General features: G+C 43.8%; 1 protein-coding gene across 1 annotated transcript in view; it reads left to right on the forward strand.

Moving 5' to 3' along the window:
• fut8b (fucosyltransferase 8b (alpha (1,6) fucosyltransferase)) overlaps positions 1-2029 on the forward strand; it is a 140359-nt gene extending 138330 nt beyond the window's left edge. The window contains exon 9 of the mRNA XM_079572740.1: positions 524-2029. Within this exon, the coding sequence (XP_079428866.1) occupies positions 524-862 (339 nt within the window). The 3' untranslated portion in view covers positions 863-2029. The remainder of the gene's footprint in view (positions 1-523) is intronic.
• Positions 2030-21072: the final 19043 nt, after the last annotated feature.

Consider the following 21072-nt stretch of genomic DNA (forward strand, 5'->3'; position numbering starts at 1 on the left):
TATTTATTTATTTTTTATTTCTCTATTTCTGTATTTATTTTTGTATTTATTTATTTCTCTATTTATTTATTTATTTATTTATGTATTTATTTATCTATTTATTTCTCTATTTCTGTATTTTTTTTTTTTTTATGTGTTTATTTCTGTTTTTATTTCTGTATTTATTTCTGTATTTATTTCTGTATTTATGTCTGTATTTCTCTTAATGTATCATATAAACTATACCTCTAAAAAAATAAATGCAGCCCCTAAATAAATGATGCGATTAATTAATTACAAAGGCCATAATTAATGTAATGAAGTAATGTCTCAATAATTCCAAGTTTCACCTTTTCTTTGCAATCTAAAATAGTCCTCATGTACCTCCAGAGGTCTCTATAACCCTGGTTTAGATATACCGAGTTACAAGACTAACAATTTGTTCTATTTGTGTAACTGAACTTGACAACCTTTTACAAACTAAGGGCCCCTTACCATGTCATTGCATTTCAATCCCTTTATTATTATTTTTTGTCTTTTCTAGGTTTGTCGAGTGGCCTACGAAATCATGCAGACCCTCCACCCGGACGCGTCTTCTTTCTTCTATTCCCTCGATGACATCTACTACTTTGGAGGCCAGAACGCACATAATCAGATCGCTGTGTACCCGCACCAGGCTCGGAACAATGAGGACATCCCCCTGGAGCCTGGCGATGTCATCGGTGTGGCCGGCAACCACTGGGATGGTTATTCGAAAGGTATCAATCGCAAGCTGGGACGTACTGGCCTGTACCCTTCCTATAAAGTCAAGGAGAAGATCGAGACAGTGAAATATCCCACTTATCCTGAGGCAGACAAACTTCTCACCTCCCAAAATAAGTAACAAGATTTAAAAAAAAAAAAGAAAAAATAGTTCAATGAAGTGAATGAAGGAATAATAATTTAAACTGAAGAAGCTTTTTTTTGTACAGACTTCATCAAAGCTGAAAAATCCAGGGTTGAATGATGACAGAAAATGCATTGTGTTTTTATGTGCACTTGTGTTGAAATGCCTACGTCAGGTCGTGGAAGACTTGCATCTATACTACAACAACAACAACAGCAACAACCTTCCCCTCACCTACAAATGGCCTCCAAAAAGTAGAGACGTAGAGACATTTTTAAATACAGACTTTGACTGACCTAGCTCACAAAAAGTTGTGGGGAGATAGGGCATCCCTGTCCGGTGCCCCGGCAAAGTGAGCGGTGACTGATCAAGAAACTGGGGGGAAAAAGTGTTGCGATTTTTATTTAAATTCTTTTCAAGTGATTTTAACCTTGCCTTTTGCTCCGTTCCTGCTGTTTTTTGTTTTGTTTTGTTTCTTATTTGACTGAATGTACTGTACTTCTCTATTGCCATGCTCACCAAGGCCCTTTTTTGAACCCCCTTTCCCATTCACTGTACACTACTCCTTTCTCCCTCCTCCTCGTCTCTACATGTGCAATTAATTTCAAAGATACCATATTGTGCTTTTTAAGTGTTTTTAAACGGTCTTAATTCATTTGTTTTAGTTTGAATGTGGCTTGTGCTTTGTGTACTGTACATTGGAATGCTTGAGAGACTTCCGAAGCGTGGATGAACAAAGCTTTTAAAAAGTTAACGGGGCCATGTCACAATGGTGCCTGTTGTTGAGGAAAAAAGTGCGTGTTTTTACTTTATGTTTGCTCCCATTCCAAACTTCTCACCAGACTAAATATTGTTTAAGTGGCACTGAATTGAAATGTCGGTCACTCCAACGGTAAAGAACACTGACGTGACTATGGCTAACTCCAAATGCACGTGGCTCACTAATTCAAAGCACTCCGCTGATAAGAAAAAAGTCCCAAAAACATTTCCACTGTCTTCTTCAAATTGTTTGTCTTTTACCCTTATGTTTTTACTTTTGCTGTTTTAAATTTATGAGGAAAAAATAATGTCCCAATGCCATTTCAAATCGATCCAAAAAATCATAAAGGCTTTTTTTTTTTTTATGTTCACGGGCATTGTCTTTGATAATCACCGACCGAAATAAACTTGAGAAACCAACACAGCACTTTTTGAGCATTATTGTGGTTTATTCATATAAACTTGCCTTTTATGTTACTTCTCTTTGTTATAATGTTGAAGTCAATGCGTAAGATGAATGATGAGTATCAAATCTATTTGTGAAAAGATTGTCTTGTTTGATAGCAAAGAGGTTTCCGTCGTTTCTACCTCGTGAGGCCTTTCTGTATAGAGTTTGCGTGTTGTCGCTGTGTTGTTGCTTTCCCCAGGCTAGTGCGACTTTCCTTCAAGTTGGTACAACCTCTGGCTCAAGATCTGAAGAGTCCCAGAGCGCTGCACCCATTGGTTCTGACGAGATGTCCCTGCTGAACTGAAGGTATCTTAAACTGAAATAGACCTATTTCCCTTTTGTGGTCAGTCTTTCCTTGCATGTAAAACCTTACATGGATGTGAGCAAGTTGAGTGGGTATAAGGGCTTTACTGGGATAGTCCAATCCAACAGACCTTTCCTATATTGCACTGGGAAAAATCTTTGGCAAAAATGACTATAAAGCGCTTGAATTATCGGAATGTGTGCTGATTTTGAGAAGGTTTGGACTTTACTATTGCCAACGGAAGTATGATGAACCTGCCTTTGACTTTTTTTGTCTTATTTTAAGCATGCGCGTAAATTTCTCTTTTGTTAAGTAAATTAATGCTTGTTCCATTGTCAATTTTATTTCAGGATAAGATGGTATTTTTTTCCAGTGTGCCTTTTCTGTATGTTTTTATCTGAATTCCAAGATGTGAACACTTGCTTGGACCATAGTTCGGACCAAACAGAGCAGTCTTTGCTCTGGGAAGAAGAGGTGGTCTCGGTCCTGACCAAGCTCTTGTTCTACTGTTGGACTTTTGTACTAAGTAAAATACCGACAATCAGGAGTTGTGCTTCTCCTCCTCCACGTGGTCATACGTCCGTCTGTCAGACGAGAAAATGTAATGGAGGAATGTTTCATTATGTGTCATTAGCAATTCAAAACTAACCCAAACGTATGGTTTACTGTAATGTATCCAATTTGTTAAAAAAGATCGGTAAAGTTTCTTCTTGTTCACAAGACGTGCGTTCATTGTTAAGATCACTATTAAGGCAGTGCCAGGGAATATCTGACAGTCCAGACTTAAGGGGCGGAGCGCAAAAAGTGAAAAACAAAACAAGATATGCATGTTTCAAGTCCGGACCTTGGTAAAGACTTCCATCCATCCATACATCCATCCATTTCTTCCACTTTTCTGTTGCTGGGTCGTGATCACATTGCAGCAGCCGGATGGCTCCTCCTGCAGGTGGTGGGTCCACAGAAGGATGACCTCATAGTTCTGACCAGGTCTGTTCAATAATAGTTCGCTGCAGACCCAGAGCCGAGACAGATCCACGACGGTGAGGCGGATCCGCCGTGATAGTGCACCCTCTGCTGGTAGGAGCAGATCCACGACGGAATTATTTGTTCATAATTTATGTTTTACAATTATTGTTAGGTTTAGTTTAAAATCGTTAGGATTAGGGGTAGGTTAGGATTAGGGTTAGGTTAGGGTTGTTAGGGTTAGGTTAAGACTAGGGCTAGGTTAGGGTTGTTGGGGTTAGGGTTAGGGTAAGATTAGGGTTAGGTTAAGATTAGGATCGATTCCTGAAAAAAATTTAAATAACTAGCCAACTAACTCCTCACGTGCGTGAAGTCGATCAACATCAATAAACATCAAACTTCTTAAAGCTGATTAGTCTAGATCCGCCTTATCCAGCAGAGGGCGCACTATCACGGTGGATTCGCTTCACCGTAGATCTGTCTCGGCTCCGGGTCTGCAGCTTTCCCCTACTCGGCCTGTTGGTCTCTCATAAGGGCTTCTGAACAGCTCTTTGTCTGACCCGTCACCTTGGAACTGTTTGCCATGGGAGACCCTACCAGGAGCATGAAGCCCACGACGACAGAGCTCCAGGATCATTCAGGTGCTCAAATCCCTGCACCACGTTAAGGCGGCGGTTCCAGGAGGGGGGGGTAAAGACTTCAAGGTGTGAAAATGCCCTTAGTTAATGCAGGCTCTTGAAAGGCAAAATAATCCAGCGTCCATTTCAGTTTCTGCTCATCAGGACCAATATGAGGTTCAGCAAGAGGAATGTCATGTTGAAGCTTAAACGGTCGCCCCTCTCAATCATCATTGGGCGACTGGTTCTTGTCGATGTAGTTACTAGGAATCTATTTTGGTATCGCCGTCATGTCTTGTACCACCTGCACACTTACTCTCACCCTCGCAGCACTTCAAGAATGGGGACGTTTTTTAATGTGAAGAGTCGATTTCCTGATGAGGGAACATCATCAGCAGAAGTGCCTCTTTCTTATATCTTGATGCCAAAAAAGTGAAGGACCTTGTATCCAAATGTGTATAATTTGACTGCTCCTTCTGCTTCAAAGTTTGTTTTATAAATGATTCAGGAAGAGCAAATCCCGTTTTGACTCATTTCGGTTTCATTTACAATTCAAACCAGCGCAGTGCATCTGACAGAGACATTACTCAGCCCCATCTGAATATGTATTTTGACAGCAGTAGCCTTTTATACAATTACAAGGCTCCCGCTGGCGAAGAACAGACTCGGAAATGAATTTTAATGTTATGTTTTTAAAAGCTTGAAAATTTGCATTGGACCTGGAAACGGAACTGTTTTTGCAACACTCTCCTATGAGAGTAGGTCAGCCGTCAAAATACTAAACTGGTGAAAAGGGTTAGGGTTGGTTACACTTTTACACAGTTTTTTAACCAGTAAAAGCGCACTCTACCTGCCTTTCCATTAAAGTGGAAGCATTCTCTTTCGCAGAGCACCGACAGGCAAAAACATCCACCGAAGCTTCACTACTCCAAAGCAAACCACACCAGCCCGGTACTATAGACTAGTCTGGACCCAGCGATATGTTACAAAGGTTTATTCTGAAGGGGAGCAAGGCCATAAGTTTCATTCACATGACATCACAACATTATAACAGCCTATAAAGTTGAGGTTTGCAGCTATACGAAACTAATGGTCATTTTAAAAGGTAAAATACTGGAGTTTTGTTCACAAATAAACATTTGGACACTACAATGTGTTGGATGGATTTACCACCAGTGACTCAGCAACTAATGTTGTGGTTCCACAGCATTTTTTTCCCACTTGTTAAACTTTTTTTAGCTCATGTTAGTCAATGGAAATGTTTACTAGTACCCCCAAACACTGGCTATAACATAGAATTGTATGACCCAGACCAAAAGGCCTCATTGTGAAGTAGAGATTACCAGCCTGGCACAGTCATCACCACGACTATATCCACAAGATCAACTTGATTCAGGCACAGATTTGTTTCGCTGTAGTGGTTTCCAAAAATAGTTTTCACACTTTGTTTTAATTTCAAATACCACAGGTATTCCATTTATTTTTATTTTCAAATAAAACATCATTGCGTAATGTGACTAAAGTAATAACTGCTTACACTTGTATTGCGCTTTACAAGCCTGTGTCACAAGTTTCTCAAAGTACTGTAGTCCTTATTCATTTACTCCATACTCTGTGGTGCTTTATTTACCACGTGGCTGTAATGTGTTGTTTGTATCCTGATCTCTGTCAGTGGCCCTGCTGGACACGTGTGGAATTCTTTTGTAAGTATTTAAGTTAAGTTAAGTTAAGCTCCCTAGTGGATGGTATGAGTAAACTGGTTATTTAGTTAAAAAAAAATCTTAACTCCGCGCAGGAATGGGCTTAGAGACTTACTTTTTTAAAATTATCATTACATACTCGGGGATTTGTGCTCTACAAGTCAGGGCCCAGGTTAAATCATCTCACAGGCCGGATTTGGCCTGCGGGCCGTAGTTTGAGGACCCCGTTATAGAGAAACAAACTCTGCCACATAAAAATTACAGTTAAGGTCTGTTTGGGAAGTACTTCATCTTAAAAAATCGCACAATGAACATGAAATCCAATGAGTCACAACTTACTGTGGGTCAAAAATACAGAGAAAAATGGGGGAATAAATGCAAATAAATGTACTGACAATAAATATTGAGACCAAACATTTTTTTGTTTATCTGTCATTTACTGAACGATAAGTCGATATAGTTATTATCGTGACAGCACTGACTGCACAAAGTCACCACCCATTGATTGTTTTTAATCAAGTTTTAAATCAACGTGCCTTTTTCTCCAGTTTTCTGCCAGTTATCAACCACTTCCTGCTTGTATCTGTCCACTTCCTGCTTCCCCGGCCTTGTTGCTCGCCTCTTAATTTACGGTTCGTTTCTCAAGGGGGGGCAGGGGGGACCCACCGGTAGCTTCATCACAGATCCCTCTTTAATTTCACCACGCTTCAACGGATGCCCGCGAGGAAACTGGCTCAAGCTGGCTATGAGCGTTTTGGTGTTCGAGAAGGGGAGAAAGGGAGAGAGAGAGGGAGAGAGAGAGAGAGAGAGAGAGAGGGAGAGAGAGAGAGGGAGGGAGAGAGAGAGAGGGAGGGAGAGAGAGAGAGGGATGGGGAATAGTTTTTATTGCTTTTTCCCCTTCGTCGACAACAACCAATTTAGCCACGGCACACTCAGCCATTGTCGAGGCAGCTCATTACACATCTTTATACTCCAGGAAGTAGTCCCTCATGGGCCTTAAAGACGAGCTCACACAATGCGTCGGGAGGTAATTAAAAAGCACTTGTTGCTGTCAAACTGGCCTGTAAAAGTCATTCCGGATAGATGTTAGTGGAGTTAATTCTTCCACTAATTGGCTGGCAATAACGCATTCATTTTATTTTATTTTTTTTACTTTTTACAAGGGGCGCGCTCCAGCTTTTGCTTGGCTCAGCTGGGGCGGGATATACGGACCCTGACGGAGTGCTCCACTGTGCCTCCGCCTCAACAAGTAAACATGGGCCGGCTATCAGGGTGCTATGAAAGAGGGAGCGTGGATTTGCAAAAAGGATCTGTATCATGCTATTTTAGCCACTCCAAAGTAAGCTATAGGCATGCATATGATGTATTGTACCTCTACAACTATGGAGTACTCATTTTTGTGAGAAATATAAGTATTTTCTGGAGGTATTTTTCAAACCCGTAAGACATGACGCTTGGATTCTGTTAACTCCGCCCCCTCTCCCCAAGTTGATGCAGCCGAAATTTTGCAGTAGTAGAAATATAAAATCACTGCAAAAAGTGAAATTACTTCACAATGCAGTTATAAGGAGTTGACATCTGCAACACAGCTTCATAAATGGATAACACACATGCTAACACACAAGCTAACACACACGCTAACACACAAGCTAACACACACGCTAACACACACGCTAACACACGTTTTGATTGACTCACCACCGCTCTGGCCTCTTTATCGTCGCTGGTTAAAAGAGTGACCAAGATTCACTTTTTTGGCTGATAGTCGCTGAATCCTGGAAATGAATTCCAACTTCTGGCGAGTGGACTCTTCTTAAGGAAGGTTGAATAAAGTCCTGTCCTCTGCAAACGCGCATTTTTGCCACATTACCGTTGGGTAAGAAAAAAGAACAGGCATATCCAGAGTAGGTTAGAAAGAGCTCCTTCTTCACAGCTTTCAGCGCAAACATGGCATCTGTTCAGACGCTCAGGGGTGCGTTTGTTTTCCCCGCAATGGATCTGTAAATACATGCTCTAATCACTGATGATTGAATTAGAACCCCAGGTCACTTGAATACTGATATTTTAAAATCCAACTTACAGAGTTGAAACTGAGCATTTACTTTTGTTTAGAAGAATAGAGGTATGAAATGGAAAGAGAAACACATTTCTAGACATGTTCTTGAGGCGCACAGAAGTCGGCACTTTGATTAGTGGCTCCAAAAAGTACATTTAGCACATGCCCACGCTCCACAGATTTCAGTGCGGCCGTGTAGCTCTCACATTATACAGAGATAAGTGGGTCTGCAGTCGTCTGGTGGATGTCTAATCTTGTAAAGGCCAGCTGAATTAATTCTGATGGACTTGTGAATAAAGGCAGAGGAAGTGACCATGATTGTAGTGGAAGTGGTGTGTTCATTTGGTGCAGTGAGCGGGAAAGGAATTGAAAGCACACTGGAGCGAAGGAGACTCGCTGCACTGCGTTTGTTTCAAATGTGACTTATTTGAGCTTTTAACCATGTTATAATGTGGCTCCTCCGTCACCGACATATCTGGACAAGTAATGTGGAATACACAATGGATGTAAACTCTCTTTACACCAACACTGCGCAGCTTTGAGCTGCTGTGATCACTGAAATACCACCAAATGAGTTATTGATTTCATTTAACAAATGGTACAATAATATTTTTGTTTGGAAGATAAAGTTTTAAGACAGGCGATTTTAATAGCCCTTCACCCCTACACAGGCCTATGGGGAAATGGGAAGAAGACTGTGGCCGCCTGGCGTAAGGACTGCACTGCTCCAAATGAGATGGTCATCTTCATGTGCGCAGCTGTGTGCCTGAACCACTGGTGAGAGGACTTATAAAAAAAAAGAGGAGATGGTTTATTGCAAGCAGCACAGAGGGCTGCGCTCCTTTTTGCCGACTACATCTTCTCCTTGTTTACATCGCGCTGCCTTATGCTCTCTAAGATTTAGAGAAAGCGATCCACGCCTTCATCACTTCAAGGTTGGATTATTGTAACTCCCTTTACACGGGGCCGGGCCTGAAATCCCTCCAGCGCCTGCAGGGAGTCCAAAATGCCGCAGCCCACTTGCTGACTGGAAAATGGGAGCACATTACTCCCATTCTGTCCTCTTTACATTGGCTACCAGTTCCCTTTCGAACCAATTAAAAAATTCCAAAACCAAATTAAAGCTCAGCTTTTTGCTTTGGCCTTCGGTTCTATGTGGACCAGACACAGTTTGTGCCATTTATATATTACCTGTGTTTAAGTTTTATTGTGTATATTGTACATATTGTTACTGTACTTGTACAGCACTTTGGTCGACTAAAGTTGTTTTTAAATGTGATTTATGAATAAAATTGACATTGACATTTTGTTCTTCCTTTAGCATTATAGGATTTTATTAGCTCAATCAGGTCAAACTAAAAACCTTATTTATCCCACTGTGACATACCTCTCTAAAGACATGAGAGCCATCTCAGTTGACGACGAGTTTACAACTAGAGAAGAGGGGAGAACTAAAGAAGAGCTATGTTACGTCTGCACTTTAAGACAACAGCGTCTTAAGGCCGACATGTATAGTTAGTTAAACATGTGTGTGTTACCTGGAATGTGGAAAAAATGTTATAAAACAATTTTGACACAACATGTGTCCCGAGAGAAAGAGAAAATTCCGCAGTCCCGCTGTGGCGGTGGTCTAATTATTATGGTCTGCAGCCAAAACGCAACCCAAACAAAAGCACATGTTCACCCGCACTCTCACACACCCCCTCACACACCCTCACCCCTTTCCGGCAACAAAAAGTCTGGTTGGAGGAAAAGGTTTGTTCTACATGACATCACCATTGACCATGTGTGTACAGCCCATGTAATTGTGCCTGCCTCTGAAACAATGATGTCGCACAGACACCATCACTCCACTGTGCGGGTTTCCTGGGGGGGTGAGGGCAGGCTGTAATGTAATACACGGATCGGTATGTGATAACATAATTGCATTGGATTTGCAAATAATGGAATAGACAAATACATGATGGCGGCATTTGTCGGCAACAAAATAACTTCGTAATACCTTTCAGCCACCCTGGATCATTAAATTCACCTCCATCTGATCAAATTCAGTCCAGTTTCAGATAAATGAGCTTATTTAGGGATAAACCCAGAGGTTAGTGGCTCAATTTAAGCCAAGACCTGTACAATGTGTTGACTCTCGTATTTGACTTTTGTCTTCGGTGGCAGTACTAAAACCTGTCCTGTTCTTGTTTGGGTCTTTTCTACTCTACACTCAAATAGATGATGATAATATTAGGGGTGAATTATGGACTTTGTAATATACTAATCACTTCTGAGCATCATTTATTTTTAGAGGCAGATTCTATATGCTTCTTTGTATTTCCCTACATTTGAACTGATTCGAAGTGGAGATGTGAGGCCTGTGTGTTCATTTCACCTCAAAGACAATACCGGTTTGATTTATTTTGGAGAATGACCTTTTGAAACTGTTTATTATCAGGGTGGCTGGTGTCCCCCACAATCTTCTCAGCCATGCTTCGGCATCTCTGAGTGTAAATGTCGTCCAGTTTAGGAAGACTGATCTTCAGGATCCTCTCTGCCGAGCGGACCACTTTCTTGAGAACCAGGCAATCCTGCTCAGTGCGCCCCCCCCATCCACACTGTGATGCTGCCGGTCAGTGGTGCAGCTGTAAAGGTTTTTTAGCACCTGGGATGAGAGTCTAAAGTCTCTCAGTCGTCGGAGATGGTACAGGCATTGGCGAGCCTTTTGTCCTGAAACTGTATTGTGTCCTCTTTTGAAACGATTGGATCTGTAACGGTGCACCGCCTCCTGGGTTTGTCCCTGTTTCGGAGCATGGTGTCCTGCACTGGTCACCTTCCTCTTCCTCCTGCGCAGCTCCCTCCGCTCCACAACAGTCTTTCACCATCTTCTCTCTTGTGAAGCCTCCACTCTGCTGCAGCTGTGGGGGGTTCTTGGTGCCTCTTCGTTGTTTCAGAAGAAGAAATTTGTAGGTCTCAAATGTCTTCTTGTTGTGCTGTTTGTTTACTTGAAAACAAAACAAAAATGGGGTCCTTCATGGCTCGTACTGACTCTCTGCAGTAAAAAATCCACTGAACCTCACAAAACCTCACAAAAACACAGCAAAGATGTACAAGACTATTCAGTAAGACAATGTGGAACACAGAAACTACAAACACAGAGGTCGCCGCTTGTTTAATGTCCTGGGGCTTGATTCCTGAACCGTGTAAACCTTTCTTGTCGTGGAGTTTGCAAGTTCCTGGGTTGCTATGGTTACCCCCCCATCGACCCAAGTCCAAGCTTGATCCTCCTGACCATGACCCAAGCTCACGATCTGGCTATGGGACCCTCACTCCTAAATCAAGATTGAAATCCACATGGGTATCATTCCCTTTGGCTGAGAGCTTGTTGTAGCCCGTAGTACAGTATTACGTACTTGCAGGCGAAATCGGAGCTTCACTTGTCAAAAAGACTGAGCATTGAAGTTGTAAAGATTTTGCTTTGGGACATATGCCCTAACCGTCGTGCCACCCTCTGACAAAACACTGCAGCTGTCAGATTTCACGAATGCTCTATTGTGACAGCGAAGAATAAAAGGCCTCAAAAACACGAGTGTCTGGCTGCGTGTTTGTGTTTTGTTGCCGTGGGTAACAGTGGTGGTTATTGTGTGCACATGCGCCTCTTTGGAGCAGCGGGAGACGAGTTCCGTTTGTCTTGTAGTCTCGGTTGTTCTGTTTGCAAAGGCGATATTCAAGACGGCAAACAAGGATGCAAAGGATCAGAGAATGAGAGGGGATTTTACAGAGATCTATTTATTTGCTACTGAGAACCAAAACGCATACATTGATTATTCTCTCCAGTGAGGTGACCAAGCGGATCATTTGGTATTGTCAGTTGAAATAATACAGTGATAGTAGTTTGCGTGCTCCTCCTGTGTCTAGAGGGGAAAAGCACTTTTGAAGTGCTTTCCCATACAAACTTCAGCTAAACTCTCCGTGTTCACACTGCGTCCGCCCAGCACTCTGCAGCAAAATATGTTGTTGTAATGATTGAGAAATGTTCCATGTTCTCTCTCTCCACTCCGGCCCATCACAGCTCTTATTATTATCTTATTAGGCCAGATCAAACCTCAGGAAAGAAAAGGCCGACAACACCCCATCCGCAGACAATACTTGGTTTTGGTGTTTGGTGGAGCCTTCATTGTTTCAGCGATTTACACAAGTTATACCTCAAAACGTTCAGCATGTTTAGGAGAATTGTGCTCTTACTTTAGAGAATTCTGATCATTTTTCTCAACAATTACATTTCAACAGTTCTAGGCAATTTCAGCAATTTACTGATTTCTCAGTTCTTATCTAGCTTGTGTTGCTTGGTTTTCAGGAGTCTCCGAGTAGTGCAGTGAGATAGACTGTGGGCTCTGGTGCATGAGCTTCTGAGTTCAAATCCCAGTTGGGAGATGTTGTGGAATCTTAAATGCAGTCTGAGGTTTATGGACTTTCAGCAACTGGCTGAAATTCAACAATTTTTCAACGATCGAAACAGTTTCAGCATTTGCAGCTGTAAATTCTGCAGTCAGTTGCAAAAGCCAGTGTAAAAAAGTTGACTTTTTGCTGCCCTTCTGTTCATCACGCACAGGAGTAAAAAAAACTGAAGGGGAAAGAACCCTACTTCGAAGCTATGACAGGAGTTGTATTTCATAAACTTGTTGCCATTCTCTCTTCAACCTCCTGGGGACCTGCAGCCCGACGGAGAGTGGCCGTCGATTTTGCTGGGAAGGAATGTTCCAGTGAGGCATCCAACTCCTGACCAACATGTCAGCTTACGACCTGGATCTCTGGTGCTGCAGACGTCTGAAACAGGGCGACCAGACGTCCTGATGGGATTGTTCCAGTTTGAGGCCATATCCTGGCAGCTTTTTTCTGATACCATTTACTTGTCCCACTTTCATGCAGGTCCGATTTGTCTTTCTTTTAAGGTCAATAGGAAAAGCAGTTATTTATTGTCTTGTGGAGAATCTTCAAACAGGTCTTTTTGGACAGAGCATTTCCCGTGCTTCCAGGGCTGTGATGGGCACACAAGCACCGCGGTAAACTTTGAGGACTGAGGACGAGAGCTGTGCAGAGGCAGAGAAACTCCAAATGCGCTCAGAACTGAATCGTCTGTCTTTCTCTCACTAATAACCTGCTAAAACAGCCGCCCTCTCTCTTTGCTCGAACGTCCCCGCGCTACAGTTTAGTTGGCGAATTGAGGATGAAACACTTGTTTAAAGCACTCCTCTGCTCTTGTGAAAGCCTTTTCAAGAACCCGATGCAGTGCGCTTTAAAACTGGGGCCACAGTAAAAGACTTTTGTTTCCATTTTGGGGCTGAATTGCCTCTTGCTGAGTTTGGGAAGGCGTAGTAGGAGTAGTGCTTCTTGCTATTGATTATTTGTCATGGCGATCCTTATGCGTGTGTCCTTGCAATTGTGTCCCATATTGGTTTAGAGGCAGCTTCCAAAATCCTTTATTGTAAATACCCAACATTATTGTCTACTCTCCAATGGGATTTCCTCATGCTATGGGATTGAGGGGTATAGAATTGGCCAACAGCAGGCTCTGTGGGGATACAGTCATGCCAGTTAATGCAGAGCGAGAAGAACTGCTCATTGTTTTTTGCCAAGTTTTTTTGAGAGATGCATCAGGACTCCCAGAACAGAGCTAAATGTGTTGCTACACTCAGACTACCATACTGATCACCAAAACACTTGGTTAAATATGGCAACTGTATGTGTGCTTTTAAGATAAGATGAGATGAGATGAGATGAGATGAGATGAGATGAGATGAGATGAGATGAGATGAGATGAGATAAGCCTTTATTGATCTCACAATGGAGAAATTTACTAGCTCTTAGAAACAAAGCTCTTAGAAATGTGAAAAAACAAACAAACAAAAAACTAATAATAGGAAATAGTGGTATTTTATATACAATGACCAAGGACTTTGTCTGGACAAAAAGTTTAATCAGTAAATAATAAGTTAACAGACTATAACAAAAAAGTTATAGTCCGTGTTAGCAGTGCAGGTTTACATTAATAGTGCAAGTGGTTGGTAAAGTGACGCAGATGAGTGATGTAAATACAGGGATAATTGTGTGTATTCTGCAAAGGGATTATTGCACATGTTACTTCACAGTCCTCTTGTACAGTCTAACAGCAGTGGGATGAAGCACCTGCTCCTTGCACTGAGGGTGCCTCAGTCTCCCACTGAAAGAGCTGCTCAGCTCCTCTACAGTCCCGTGCAGTGGGTGGGAGGTGTTGCCCATGATGGAGGTGAGCTTGGCTAATACCCTCCTGTTCCTCACCTCCTCCACAGAGTCCAGAGCTGGCCAGCTTGTTCAGTCTGGTCTCGTCCCGCTCTGTGCTGCCCGGGGGCCCAGCACACAGCAGCGTAGTGGAGCAGAGGCGACCACAGAGTCCTAAAAAGTCCTGAACGCAAATGCCTGCTCACTCTGAAGCACCGCACTCTCCTCAGAAGGTGGAGGCGACTTTGGCCCTTCTTGTTAGTGTTGGGACCAGTCCAGTTTATTGTTGAGGTGAACACCCAGGTACTTGAAACTGTCCACCTCCTCAATATCCTCCCCCTGGATGTTCAGCAGTGTGTGCAGTAGTGTCTTCCTCCTGAAGTCGATCACCATCTCCTTCGTCTTTCTGGTGTTCAAGCACAGGTGGTTGCACTCATACCAGTCCACAAAGTCCATGATAACCGACCGGTACTCCAGGTTGTTCCCCTCACACACACAGCCCACGATGGCGGAGTCGTCAGAGAACTTCTGCAGATAACAGCTGTCCGTGTAGTGCAGGGGTGTCAAACTCAAATACACAGTGGGCCAAAATGTAAAACTTGAACAAAGTCGCGGGCCACCATTGAACAAATGAACCTTTTAATATGGACCCAAACAAGATTTGCTTTAACATTGAATATGGAACAAGCAACACTTATTACTATACAATATATAACTTAATAGTCCAGATATGCAAAATCGGGAAAAAAAAAAGTATGATACCGGTGGGCCAGCTCGAGTAGTCATTTGGTATAGCCTCGCGGGCCAGAGTTTGACACCTATGGTGTAGTGTGTGTAGATGGTGAGGAGAAACGGTGAGAGCTTGTGGTATTTTCTTAAGTGCATCCTCCCTCGTCTAAAACATAACTTAGCTGCAGCTGTGTTATGTTCCCTTCCCCCCACCCCCCTTAAACCGGTCCATCAGGCGAACCGCTCCAGACCCCAGGGCTGAAGTGGTCTGAGGGTGGAGCACTTTGGACTTCACTTTGGATGCAGAGCGGTTCACTTGCAAAACGCTCCGTCCCGTCCCGGTCCGCTACTGTCAAAAAACGATTTACGAGATCAGCTGACCACCTAAACATCCAGAATGACCAGGTTATTCCATCCATACATTCAGGGAGCATGAGATGGATGTGCTGGAGGAGGCTTTGTGCAGTGGCCACACTCTCCCATCATCTATACAAGAGCTTGCTGAGAAATGAATATAACACCGGACCTTTTGACAGAAGCTTATTAAAACAAAGCCACAGCGATGGTGCTGTAATCAACACTAAATGCACTACAACTAAGTGTGTGATTTTTGTTGTTGTGGTTGTGCATTGTATATTGTTTTCACACCACTGCATTTCTCTTTTTCATCGTCATATAATGTTTGCGCAGTATCGCCCGGCTCCTCTTCTCCCTCCATGATTATGTCACTCCTCCTAATGTTCCGAGTGCCACCTTTGTGTCGAAGGTGAAGCATTCGTTAGTCCCAAACCCCCTGTTCCTCCCCACCGTCCTGCCGCTGCTGCCCGTGGGCCTGCGCTGCCGTGTGATGACCATTAGCGCTTGCCTGGTTGCCTTTTGCTGATAACAGGTGATTTAGGAGCCTGTACCCCAGCCCGGCCCGAGAGTGATGGTGCTGCTGCGCCTTATCTCTCCCCCTGCCCGACTCCACAGACTTTTACATTAGGCTACCCTATTCACGGCCATCTGTCTTCCCAGTCAGCGGCTTGATAAAAACCGCACCGAGCGCCTCGCGTAGGGGGTTAGGGGGAGGGGGGGGGGGGGCAACACCTGAATACTTATATGTACACACTCTCACAGCAGAAGCCGACAACAGCGAGAGGCAGAGGGTGAATTCTTCATCCGCGAGCGGCGGGAATGGCGGTAGAATGGGGAGGGTAAACATGTTGGCGGGTGGTTTAAGGCTATTGTTGGCCGACCGCTGCTGCAACTACAACTGTTGCTACGATATCAATACTGTGATGGTGCAGACAGGAACGTTTACCAAGTTCTTTAGATGTTAACACTGGCGATTTATTTAAGGGACGATGTACAGAGACATTAGGATCAGAGAGACCGATGTCACCAGTGTTGTTTTTGGCAGAACTCTTAGTCTTAGTCTTTTGGTCAAAAATGCTTTTAGTTTTAAATGTGAAACATGTGTGTAAAACAAACAAGTAATTTCAGTGCTAGTAGCCTATTTCAACAATTCATTGAAGTCGATAAGTATTGAAAGTAAGCATTGGAAATGTGGATGAAGGTGGACAGGCTGTGCTAAGCTTTTGGCCGTCAGATTACATCACAAAAGGCAGAAGTGTCCTTACTTTTCCCAAAAGCGGCCGTTTTCCTTGTCCTCTGATCATCGCCTAGAGATTTTTGTCAATAGTGCCGCCCCCACTCTCTGGAACTCACTCCCACAGCCCATTAGAAACTCTGACTCGCTACCAACCTTCAAATCAGTACTCAAAACCCACCTGTTCAAACTAGCTTTTTCCTAAACCCCCCTTTTTGTTTTGTTTTATCCCCCATGTAAAGCGTCTTTGAGTGTCCAAAAAAGCGCTATACAAGTCTGATGTATTATTATTATCATTAATGAACAAAGTGATGCCAAAGTTCTTTCCATGATTCCAATCCCTCAGTCATTATTTGATAGATTTACCTGACAAAAGAAAAAACATTTGGGTAACTTATGTGTCCGAAACAGCAGCCCCAGGCTCCTGCTGCAGCCCAGTTAAAGCAGGATTACAGTAAAGGGAAGATATTACTGCGCAGACGTTGAAGTGCTCCTAAGGTGTTACTACGCCTTGCAATATAGTCCCCTTTTTATCCGCTTAGAAAATCGACATCGGGGGGGTCTTTCATCTCCCCCTGGTGTCTCTGGCCAGAAAACCACCCTTGCAACGTTCCCTCCTCCGAGCTGGGGTCCCAATACACACTAATGGAATCATGAGGAAGAATCTAACAAGCTAATTGGCAAAGCTAACTGTGCGCTAGCACCACTTTAAACAGTATTTACAGCCAAGTTTGAATGAAAAAAATGATCTCCATTGTGTCATTGAGTTGTGGCACAATGTACAATATCCCTCTCTCCCTTTGTTTTTTCTGTCAGTGTAGTATTTACTCTCACGGACAATTAATAAGTAAAAAAATTCAACATGCTAGATACCTGCTGTAGCACTTATGGCCTCTAGGGGCATGAGTTACTTAGTTCTGCTTTGAATGAGTGACCGAATGACAGTCACAGTGACTTATGTTAACCAACTAACCTCACCTAACCTTAACTTTGTCTTCTCTGCTTTGTAGGAGTGTTCCTGAGGCTCGGATTCCTCTGTGCCGCAACTAATTTTACTGTTCTTGCACATAAATTGCACTGATATTTACAGTATGTCCCAAACTCTGGTCACTCGCCCGTGCTTGTGCATATGCCGCTCGCCTCGACATTGACCCGACACATATTTGTTTTTCGGAAGTGAGGAATTGCCATAATCTGTCAATGTCAATGTCAATGTCAACTTTATTTGTATAGCACGTTTACAACAACACTAGGTGCCCAAAGTGCTTCACATACAGGTACACAATATAAAATGACAGTACAAAACAACAAGAGAAGCACACACAATAGAGGTATAATACAGCTCAACTTGAATTGAACGCCAACGCAAACAGATGTGTTTTAAGGGCAGTCCTAAAGGTTTCTATGGTTGGAGCAGCTCTGACGTTTAGGGGGAGACTGTTCCAGAGTTTGGGAGCAGCCACACTAAACGCTCGATCTCCTCGCGTCTTTGAACGGGATCTGGGCACGTTCAAAGACAGCTGGTTCACAGACCTTACTGGTCTGACTGGGGCATAAACGGACAAAAGCTCAGAGAGATACTCAGGAGCAGATCCATGAAGACATTTAAACACAAGCATCAAGATCTTAAAGTCAATTCTATAGCTGACGGGCAGCCAATGGAGGGAGGCCAGCACAGGAGTGATATGTTCCCGCCGCCTCGTCCCTGTCAGCAAGCGTGCAGCAGCGTTCTGGACTTGTTGCAGGCGGTTGAGTGAGGATTTGTCCGGCCCACAATAGAGCGAGTTACAATAGTCGAGACGCGACGATATAAGCATATGAATAACTCGTTCAAAATCGCAAAATCTGTGAACATGGAGACATTATGAAACAGTCTAAAGCTCAAACAGTTTTCAATTTACTCCCCCCCCCCCCACACCTCCAGGAACCTGCAAACCTCACCCCCTGGACTAATTGCAAATCAATAGCCATGTCTTGGATTGATGTGTCCGGAGTAAGAACAACCACAGGGGGGGGGGGGGGGGGGGGGGGGAGGAGGGCCTCAGCACATCAACCATTCACTGCCAATCCCTAATCACGGCGGGCCCCCCCCCCTCCCCGTAAAGACAAGTGCGCTGTCCCCCATTTAAGGGCTTTCTTGCGAGAGGGGCTTTGACAGAAATATCATTCCCACTTATTGCTGCGATGGCTTTGGCCTGTCTATAGACCGGTGATTAAATCTTAATGCCAGAACATATTGGCCAGCCTCCAGCCCGAAATGGGATTACTCCATCTTCTTTTCTCTTCCATATGTGATGAAATCGTCTTTCTTTAGGGGAGGGGAAGTGTGGGGGGAGAGGGGGGGGGGGGGGGGGGGGGCTTCCATTATCTTTTGGAAGGAAAAAAATAAAAAAATAACAGGCAGAGGATCCAGACTTGTGTAATTGCTGATTGGTTGCCGGAGAAGCTAAGCGGCGAGTGGTTGTCTTTTTCTTTTGCGCAGTAATTATGGTGTCATTGTGTGACGGCTGAACAGCCACCCGGCCCGGAGAGTGAAAGGACACAAAGTTCCCCCCGCGTACAAGAGGGAGGAAAAGGGCCTGTCAGTTTGCTTAGGAGAGGTGGAAGAAATAATCAAATTACAACTGCTGGTACTACTACTATTACTGCGACTACTGCTGCTGCTGCTGCTGCCACTGCATCTACTACTACGACAGTTACTGCTACTGCTGCTTCTGCTCTTGTGTGAAAATGTTCCTGGCCTCTCACAGAATATTCCTATAGCTCCAAACCGGGGTGAAGTTGGAAGCTACCACGCTCTCCCACGGACACACACAAAGACCAGACAGGTACGTATCAACTCGTCTAAGATCAGGTAAGAACATATCTCAGTATGGAAGAACGGTGGTCTGTTCCTTTGACACAAACCTCGCCCGGCCTCATGACCTCCTGCCCCCGGCTGTGGGGAAATCTTCTTGGCTTGCTCGCCCACAGACCCAACTACAGCCTATAAACATAACTTCATACTCTTTAGGCCTTTTTCATATTATTTCAATTATACATGTGGGGTTTGGAGTGTGCTGTACCGGTCTTTCCAGCGGTCAGGTCGTAATAACGAAGACAGAAGTGAAACAGGAACACTGACTGAAAAGCTTTATGACAGCCTGCAGTTGTTGTATGAAATGCCTTGCAGATCCCAGGCAGATGAATTATACACTTCAATAAACAGACACAATAAAAAAGAACGCACTGGCTTTACAGGTTTGAAACCTGTTTATCATGACATGAGACAGTGCACACTCCAAACCACACTTGTATTCTTGGCCAAAGCAAATGAAATGATCTGTAGGCTGGAAGGATCTGGAAGTTAGTGGGCTGCTTGTGTAAACTGGGGACACGTCCCCACAGTCAGGGGCGGGAGGCTACGATCCTGTGTTGGCAAAGGGCAGTGTATTTGCTTGGAGCTCAGGCGCAGGGGGGTTCTAGAGTTATGGCTTGGAGAAGACCGGAGGGCAACTCCAAGTGTCCAGGAGCAGCAGGAGGTGAGGTTTGGATAAAGTAGGAAGGTAGCAAAACTATTCCACTGTCACCAAAAGCACAGGATGAATCAGGAAACGAATCAAGCAGTAAGAGTTTTTTTTTTTTTTTGACCAAGCAGAAGTATCCACCAGGATGTAACTAACAGCTATGAGCTGGTGCTGCAGTTGGTCACACTAAATCAGCTGACGACCTGAACATCCTGAATGACCAAGTTATTCCATGAATGCATTTCTTCTTCCCTGATGGCATGGGCAGATTCCAAGAGGACGATGCCAGGATTCATCGGGGTCACATTGTGAAAGAGTGGATCAGGGAGCATGAGATGGATTGGCCGCCACTGAGTCCAGATCTTAACCTCTTGAACCCCACATGAACCGAGCACATTTTCATATTACCTCACCCAAATCTAAAAGCTTCTTGAAAAATGGGTCAAAAAAGCACCAAAGAGCAACAAAAAACTGGCATAAAAAGCAATGAAAAAGGTGTCAAAAATCCAACACAAAAGTGACAACGCAGCATCAAACATTACCTCAATATAAAACTAAAGGAACAACATGATCGAAAGGTCCAAAAGTCGATTTACATAATACCCCCCATTTTAGATTTTGCCTGAGTAAACCTATTTAGTTCCTACCCTGCCCCTTGCTTGTCACGACCACTCCTGTACTCAGTCTAAATCTGCACTCTTAAGCCATCCATCTCCCCCCCCTCCCGCTCGTGCCTCTAGCTCCGAGGCCTTTGTCCCATTAAAAGCTGATGACCAAGCTCAAATGAAGAGCTCCTTCCTCAATTAACTGTATTCCAAAGGTTAATAAGGTTCCTGGCCGTGTTAGCGAGGTGTAGACTTAAGTGCTGGAACATTAATACGAGGTTGTATCTTCTAAAAGTAAATCATCACCCTCCTCAAAGTGTCTTATGACCCGTGGCCTAAATGTACGGCGTGTGCGGGAGCCAGCTTTTAGGCGCTGTGTGGACGGAAGCAAAGTGGACACAAGAGTGGACGGGATGGGAGTAGATGTGCTTAGGAAGGAATCGTTGAAAGGTGAGGGAGTGGCACAATTTGAACCATCATCCTTCTGGTAATGCACATCGGCTGGTAAAGCAGATCGTTGAGGTTGATCGATCGAATCCTATAGAGGGCGTGCTGTTTGGTTGGAGCTCTGATGACAGCATATTCGCTGTGGCGTTATTTCAGTAAGCTTCTGCAGTGTCAATGATGGGAGAGTGTGACCAAAGCGCACAAAGGCTTCTCTGGCACATCCCAAAGACTCTCGATGG

The sequence above is a fragment of the Gobius niger genome, assembly GCF_951799975.1.
Source record: "Gobius niger genome assembly, chromosome: 15".
NCBI lineage: Eukaryota > Metazoa > Chordata > Actinopteri > Gobiiformes > Gobiidae > Gobius > Gobius niger.